The sequence below is a fragment of the Aethalodelphis obliquidens genome, unplaced genomic scaffold (assembly GCF_003676395.1).
Source record: "Aethalodelphis obliquidens isolate GAN/ISIS:26980383/991018 unplaced genomic scaffold, ASM367639v1 scaffold39, whole genome shotgun sequence".
NCBI lineage: Eukaryota > Metazoa > Chordata > Mammalia > Artiodactyla > Delphinidae > Aethalodelphis > Aethalodelphis obliquidens.
In genome coordinates, this window is record NW_020837983.1 from 4,733,280 (window position 1) to 4,742,065 (window position 8,786).

An 8,786-nucleotide genomic window follows, 5' to 3' on the forward strand; every position below is an offset into this window, starting at 1 on the left:
ATCAGGTTTACCTGCCCACCGTTTACTTGACAAAGAGGAGAAAGGGATTACAGAGTTAACATAGGGAGGACAGATACACAGTTTCTTACCTATTTGTTCATTCTCCTGGACCTCAAGTACAGTCACTGTAGATGGACATATAGGTGGATTATCATTTATGTCTTTAACTTTCACTTGAATTTTCAGTGGCAATGCGAGTGGTTTGCTATGCTCATCCCTTGCAACCGCATAAAAAACATACTACAACGAGATCAGAGTTAAGACATGAGTCCTTCATCATCCCCTTTAAAAGGCAGAGAAAACAACGATTTCAATGCTATTTCATTTATCCCCTTATCATCAATTCGCTTAGCATTGGGAAATGAGAAAATATAAAATGGGCTGAATTTGTGAGGGTATTATCATGTCTCTGAGAGCAATAATGCACTGAGCTTCAGAACACAGTTTGGGGGATATTGGTGGGGGGCTGGGTGTTAAGTAAAATTGTTTCTGCTCTCAGATATCCATGAGCCCAGGATCTCATCACCTGTGAAACTCCTACTAATTTTACTCACCGCATCCTTTTCTTCTCGGTCCAAGGGCTGAGTCACATAGATATCTCCTTCCTGGTCAATTAAAAATGGGAATTTTGATGGCTTCTCCTCTTCCACTAATGAATATAGTGCACCTGGTTCGTTCCACCGCACCTACAGGGCCCAAAGTGAATTGTCAGGAAAGATACATCCGGACAGAGAGAACTGGAAAGGAAATAAACAATTTTCTGGTTCTTGATTTGAAATTTCTGACAACCTTGTTTAGATGTCTGTGGTTTCTTATAACTACTAAATTACATTTTCAGCTTAAAATAATCCCTCCGCCTTTTTCTCCTTTGTACTAAGTTATATTGCTCCAAATAAGCATATAGGGGTATTTTTCTTCTCTAAAGCAATTCTTTGTGAACCCTCTAAAGAGTTTGTGGGTTGTTCTTTTGGAAGTCTGAATGTGAAGATTTCATGTCATGAAACACCAATTTAAGAAACAAAATGTATTTAGTAGCGGCGTTATCTGAGCACTAAGCCATGATGGACAACAAGCTCCCAGAACTCACCAGTGAAGATGATGAGACACTTTCAGTTCTTCACCATGCTATTATTTAAGCAAGACAAATGACACATAAATAAAGAACATTCCTCCCTTAAGTCTTTAGTCTTAAAGACTTCAGGGATAAGAATATTTGCCAACAGACTTCCCTGGGTGCACAGTGGTTAAGAATCCGCCTGCCAATGCAGGTGACACGGGTTCGATCCCTGATGAGGGAAGATCCCACATGCTGTGGAGCAACGAAGCCCACGCACCACAACTACTGAGCCTGCACTCTACAGCCCACAAGCCACAACTACTGAAGCCCACGCACCTAGAGCCCATGCTCCACAAAAAAAGAAGCCTCCTCAATGTGAAGCCCGCGCACCGCAACGAAGAGCAGCCCCTACTCACCACAACTAGAGAAAAGCCCACGTGCAGCAACGAAGACCCAATGCAGCCAAAAAGAAATAAATTAACTCATTAATTACTTTTTCAAAACAAAGAATATTTACCAACTCCTAGAGTTGTTTTGTAAACAACTTGGCAAAAAAAATCAATAAAGTGGTGCTGGGAAAACTGGACTACTACACGTAAAAGAATTAAATTAGAACACTTCCTAACACCATACACAAAAATAAACTCAAAGTGGATTAAAGACCTAAATGTAAGGCCAGACACTATAAAACTCTTAGAGGAAAACATAGGCAGAATACTCTATGACATAAATCACAGCAAGATCCTTTTTGACCCACCTCCTAGAGAAATGGAAATAAAAACAAAAATAAACAAATGGGAAAGGAAACCACAAACAAGATGAAAAGACAACCCTCAGAATGGGAGAAAATATTGCAAACCAAGCAACTGACAAAGGATTAATCTCCAAAATATACAAGCAGCTCATGCAGCTCAATATCAAAAGAACAAACAACCCAATCCAAAAATGGACAGAAGACCTAAACAGACGTTTCTCCAAAGAAGATATTCAGATTGCCAACAAGCACATGAAAGGATGCTCAACATCACTAATCATTAGAGAAATGCAAATCAAAACCACAATGAGGTATCACATCACACCTGTCGGAATGGCCATCATCAAAATATCTAGAAACAATAAATGCTGGAAAGGGTGTGGTGAAAAGGGAACCCACCTGCATTGTTGGTGGGAATGTAAATTGATACAGCCACTATGGAGAACAGTATGGAGGTTCCTTAAAAAACTAAAAATAGAACTACCATATAACCCAGCAATCCCACTACTGGGCATATACCCTGAGAAAACCATAATTCAAAAAGAGACATGTACCACAATATTCATTGAAGCACTATTTACAATAGCCAGGACATGGAAGCAACCAAAGTGTCCATTGATAGATGAATGGATAAAGAAGATGTGGCACATATATACAATGGAATATTACTCAGCCATAAAAAGAAATGAAATTGAGTTATTTGTAGCGAGGTGGATAGACCTAGAGACTGTCATACAGAATGATGTAAGTCAGAAAGAGAAAAACAAATTCCATACGCTAACACATGTATATGGAATCTAAGAAAAAAAATGGTTCTGATGAACCTAGGGGCAGGACAGGAATAAAGACACAGACATAGAGAATGGACTTGAGGACACGGAGAGGGGGAAGGGTAAGCTGGGACGAAGTGAGAGAGTGGCATGGACATATATACACTACCAAATGTAAAATAGATAGCTAGTTGGAAGCAGCCGCATAGCACAGGGAGATCAGCTCGGTGCTCTGTGACCACTGTGGAAGGGTGGGATAGGGAGGGTGGGAGGGAGGTGTAAGAGGGAGGGGATATGGGGATATAAGTGAATATAGCTGATTCACTTTGTTATACAGCAGAAACTAACACGACATTGTAAAGCAATTATACTCCAATAAAGGTGTTTGAAAAAAAAATCAGTAAACTCAATACTAAGACCTGTCTACTTGCTACAGACAGAGCCTGGCCTATCTGATAGTCTAGTACTAATAACAACACGTACTGAGGGTTTTACCCCATTCCAGACATAATTCTAAACACTTTTATATGTTATCTCATTAAATATTCAAACAGCCCCATGAGGTAGAGACTATTGTCATCCCCACCTTATAAATGGGGAAACTAGGGCACAAAAATTAAGTGACTTGCCTCTAGTCTTACAGCCATTTGAAATTTCCACACTAAACTATTCTCTCAAACCAGCTTGGGAAGGGTATCCCTTTCTAGTTATTTAAGCACACCCTCTGTCCAAGACAAAAACCATGTTCTTAGTTGTAAGCGAGCTCCTTTGATGTCCTAAAAATTCAGCCTAAGTTCTCTCTTGAGCTGTCCCCCTCCACTCTTATTCAGTTTCAAGCCACACAAAGTACCTTCCCCAGGCCTAGGTATTGGGTGTGGCTCTTTAGATTTTCTTTTCTTTGACAGCCCTAAGTGAAAACAAGTGTATGTGTTCTTTTTAGCATTTACAAATCCTTATGAAGGTAACCTAAACAATAAATGGGAAGATTTTAGTAAAGGAACCCAATCTGAAATTCTCACGGTAAAGAGTCCTGACATAGTTTCTTAGCTGGTAAAGCAGAATATTTCTTGCATTCATTCTTTTTGTTTTTTCCTCTGGAGGTGAAATTCATTAATTCAATGTTTAATAAATAAAAATCCTTTTAAGTTAGACAACAGATATGGTGGGATAGGCCATTCCAGGACCCCTTAACAACAACAGTGTCATCTGAAAAAAATTAGGGCTACTACAGACTACAACTCCTTCATAACGTTAATACCTTTTATTCACTTCCACAGATACTAATTAATTTCCACAACAACCCAAAGATCTGTTATTATCCCCATTTTATTGGTGAGAAGTTGGGGCTCATAACAGTTTATCTGTTTCCAAATCCAGTGCTCTCCCACTAACTCACAGTTTTTGCATCAAGAAACTTCCTGATCTTCCAGAAAAGATCAGATCTGGGTGAACCCCAGAGTGGATTTCCAGGAGCTAAAGAAAGAGGAGGGGGCTCAGGATGAACACCAGCCATAGAGGTGGGACCGGGGGAGGGTTTGAATGGAGGGGAGAGGTACCCACAGGAGATGGAGTTGGCAGGGGCGGGCTCCAAAGGTAAAGGTCACCTACTCAGCTTTCACACTTGACCAGTCTTATCTCTGTTCCTCGGCCTGTGATGGGTTGAGTCTTTCACATAGAGATTTTTCCCAAAGGAATAAGAAACAGCCTTTCAAAAATAATTAGCAGCCCCAAATTTGAATCACGTACATGTACCACATACAGCCCACTCTAGGGCAGCCATATCCTACACTCCTGACAGGGAACAACAGTATTATCTACTTGGAAGGTGAAGGTGAGTGAAGTTCTCTTTTAAAACTCATATATATAATATCTGAATCCAAGTTGTAAAGTCCAGAGTTTACCCATGATGGCAAACTCCAGAGACTTGGGGCCAGAGACCTGGTCTATTTAGTTTGCTTCATAATGACGCTATGCAGAAATGTCAGTGAAGACCATGAGGGTGGGCCCCTACAATGTGAGTGCTGATTGACTGGGTAGGCTCTAGGCATTCCTTGGGCACTACCTGAGTGATTTTAATGGGGTAAGGATTAGTTGAATTTTCTTCAATCTCCACTGGTGCTGGTGTTTTCCAAATATTCTCCTTCACCATAATATCCACAGATGTGGTGTCACTAAAGGAATGCTCATTCTGGCCTCCCATGTCCTCCACTGAGACCACTAGCTTGTAGGAAGGATTCTTCAAAGGATCCAGGTCCTGGGATCCTATGGGAAGTAGGAGAGAAAAGAAAAGCAAATGTCTCTGAAGGTGATACAGATCTAGGTCCTTTTAACTGCCTCAGAGAGTCATATGAGGACATCACTTAACTTACCTGCTAGAGTAAGTGAAATTGCCCCCGTTTTGTTGTTGATCTGAAAGTACATGACATTGTTGACCTTGGGAAGCTGCATGATAATTTTATAAATAAGCTGGCCGTTGGGTGTGGCTGGATCATCCAAGTCTGTAGCATTGACATACATAAAGGGCTTTCCTGTTTAACAAAATGTACCCAGAAAAAAAAGATATTAATTGAAACCCAAACCAACCACAGACACATTTGCCTTCTAAGAGGCAGAAATAGAATGGAGGAAGGTGCCATAATTCATATCAGTGGTGAAATAATTCTTTATTCTGCCCCTTTCCTCTAGGATGAGGTTTCTTAAAGTATGATCCAGGGACTTCTAGAGGTCTTTGAGACTGTTTTTAGGGTCATACATGTGTGAAAGACCCATTGAAATCACAACATAAGGGCTTCCCCGGTGGCGCAGTGGTTGAGAGTCCGCCTGCCGATGTGGGGTACGCGGGTTCATGCCCCTGTCTGGGAAGATCCCACATGCCGCGGAGCGGCTGGGCCCGTGAGCCATGGCTGCTGAGCCTGCGCGTCCGGAGCCTGTGCTCGGCAACGGGAGAGGCCACAGCGGTGAGAGGCCCGCGCACCGCAAAAAAAAAAAACATAATTTGATGGATTTTAGCATAAAGGAGTATCCCAAAAAAGGCATTAATATGGTTTCGGATTCTACATTGAAAATAACATTTAAGAAACCACCACTTGTTGAGTTTTGGTCTAGTATCAAAGAATATCCACAATTATCTGAAGCGTTATTACACTATTAACACTGTGTAGGGAGAGTTTTTCTTTAAATGTTTCAGCCAAAACAGCATATGGCAACAAAATGAATGCAGAAACAGAAATGAGAATCCAACTGTTCTCAATTAATCCAGACATTAAAGAGAGGTGCAAAGATTAAAACAATGCCATTCTTCTTAACATTCCTTTTGTCTTTGAAAATAGTTGTTTTTATTAAAATATGCTTATTACTTTAAATCAATCACTAAATAAATATTTTTTAATTTCTCAGTTTTAATTTCAAATACAATAAATATTGATAGATATAACCAGTGACGTATTGGAGTCAACTCGTGAGACCTAGTTGAATTTTCAGAAATTTTGTGAGCCAATTATTAACACCAGTGGTAGCTTAAAATAGGTTATGGTGAGAGTACTTATACCACAGAAATTGACAAATTCTACAAATCAAGGTTTTTTCTCCCCGGAGAGACAGCTATTAAAATTTACTAGCACACCACTGGATATAACCAAAAGTTTCTTGGAGTCCACAATAGTTTTTATGAGAATACAAGGGCCCTGAGACGAAAAAGTTTGAGAATCACTGAATTAGAAAACCCTATTGGTAAAGAATAAGACCTGGAAGATTATTACTTGGCAGAGTTTAGTGGTGAGCCTTTGGTATGCAACCTCAGGGACAGAGACACGTGAAATTGCTCCACATAATAAAGTGGAAGGAATATTCTTCCTGAGTTATTGGAAGTGGAAATTGAAGAGTGAGAGATAGCGATTAAGTGACACAGAGGGAAGTTTGACAATGAGTTGATGGAAATGGCCAAAAGTCTTTCTGAGAACTCACAGTCTAATATTCATGTTTATTTTGTGCACTGTTATGACATGATGCTCCTTCATTCCTCTAAATCTTCAGTAAAGCCTGCCACACACACCTATGCTTTGATGAGGGGCTTTTGTAGAAATGAAAAGTAAAAGAGTGAAGGAATGAGTCATAGCTAGGAGCTGAAGTCAGAGAAGAAAAAGAACTGGAAGCCAGCAGTGACCATGAGAATGTGGATTTCTGGGAGGATGTGGGAGAGTAAGCTTACCTTTCCAGAGTGTTCTAGAGTGTTCTAAAGCTGTAAGGTGTTCTAAATTCTCACCCTAAAATGGTGATTCTTAACTAGGGGTGATTTTGCCCCCCAGGGGACATTTGGCGATGTCTGAAGACATCTTTGCTGTCACAATTTGGAAGGGAAGTGTTGCTCCTGGCATCTGCATTGATAGATGTCAGGGATGCTGCTAACATCCTATAATGCACAGAACAGCCCCTAACAAAAAAAGAATTATCAGGCCCAAGATGTCCATAGTGCCAACGTTGAGATGTTGTGTCCCAGAGCAGTGGGGATAATAAAACAACTCCCAGAGGATTGCTGTGAAGTTTAAATAAGATAAATAAAATTTAAATAAGATGGTAAGTCCTTAATGAATGCTAGTTACACATGTTAGCCACACAAATCTACCCCTCTGCCTGTTACACTTGCATCTTTCCACAGATATCTCCAGGCTCCTGCCTATTACCTGGGCGAGAATTCTGCCTTACTGAGCCTTCATACTTTGACTGGAGAAACACAGGTCGATTGTCGTTGATGTCCTTCACTTCTATGGTGATGGGGACCGGGCCCTCCACTGTATTGCCGTGAGCATCCAGGGCTGAGACCTGATGTTGACAGGAAAAGGAAACCTCCTTGGTGAGTCTGGACCTCATATCACACACTCAAAAGTCACTTGAAAGAAATTAGAGCCCAAATAACCAATAACCTGGTCACTACAGGGGAGAAAGACACCCATAAGAGCCCAGATTGGGAGCTGCTAAAATAGAGGCCCTATCAGTTAAATCAATCTAATCATGACTGTGTTTTTCCAGCAGTGAGGTTGGCTGGACACTGGACATGCTTTTTTTCTAAATAGCTGGAATCAGTAAAATAAGAACACTTTGACCCTTGAGGGTATGAAAATATGTCCTGTTACAGAGGCATTTTAGTGGTTGATCTGCAGAGCCAGTAGTAAAATTTAAACAGAAAGCTTTTGGCTTGCTCTTTTCCCCACAATTAGCTCTCTATCATTCAGATAGAGATACAAACCATGAAAACTAAGGGGGAAAGAGAGAGAGAAGGGTCTCTCTAGGCAGCCTCTGACTTTGGTCATTGATTACTTCTGCTTCTTGAAAGGCCCAAAGGAGCTCCATCTAGTACCACTGCCACCTTCTTTGTGGGTCCAGAGACCACCCAACAGCCATAGGCAGACACCAGTGTAATAGCAGAGAAGTACTGGCTAGTTTTGATCCATGTGCCATCCAGGTTTCCACTCATTGTGATGAGTAATGCCATCTAAGAGCCTTAGCAATATAAATTGGGTTACTCTGGTCATAAAGCCTAAAAAAGAGGATACCTTTGCCACACGCCTCTCTAGTTGTTAAAAAATAAAATAAAATTTAAAAAGACAAATGAGATTTGCAAAGCATGTCATTAGTGTCAGGAGAGCTGAAACAGGATTCAGTGCTAGGAAAGAAGGTCCAGTGATATTTCCAGGACAAAGAGTGCTCAGAGAGATTAGAGTTAGTGTCCTTTGTCTGGTCTCAGTTCACCTGGAGTTTGTGAACAGCTCTTGTTTCCCTGTCCAGGGCTTTGCTGTAATACAGAAGTCCATCTGGTTGTATCTGAAATATGTCATCTGTCTCCCCAGTGAGTTTGAAAGTCACAGCAAGAGGACTGGCCTTAAACTGGGGAAAAGCAAACATTAGATTAGGTTGTAAGGAAAAACAATGTTGTAGAATTTGTAGTAAGTCACCAATTTCAGGTAACGTTTTCATTTGTACAATCACTAAAATAAGAAATTCTAAGCTTTTAAAGTGATACATTCTAAAAGTCTGCTTGAACGTTAGCTATGTACATTCAAAATACATTTTCCTCAAGAAACAATATGTGACATAATTCAGTACATTGACGAAAGCCAATAGATGCTTTAAATTGTAGCTAAAGTTAGATGAGATTTTTCTGGGAATATCGGAAAGCTGTAATACTACTAGCTTTTAAGTAACATTAAAA

The 8,786-nt window shown here is 40.5% G+C and overlaps 1 protein-coding gene across 1 annotated transcript in view; it reads right to left on the reverse strand.

Annotated features, from left to right (window-relative positions):
* The window catches only part of CDH17 (cadherin 17), a 99,654-nt gene that overhangs the window by 50,431 nt on the left and 40,437 nt on the right, over positions 1-8,786 (reverse strand). The window contains exons 4-9 of the mRNA XM_027131405.1: positions 8,327-8,461; positions 7,261-7,399; positions 4,951-5,109; positions 4,644-4,843; positions 555-686; positions 90-240 (exon numbers count right to left, since the gene is read on the reverse strand). Coding sequence (XP_026987206.1) covers positions 90-240; positions 555-686; positions 4,644-4,843; positions 4,951-5,109; positions 7,261-7,399; positions 8,327-8,461 — 916 coding nt within the window. The remainder of the gene's footprint in view (positions 1-89; positions 241-554; positions 687-4,643; positions 4,844-4,950; positions 5,110-7,260; positions 7,400-8,326; positions 8,462-8,786) is intronic.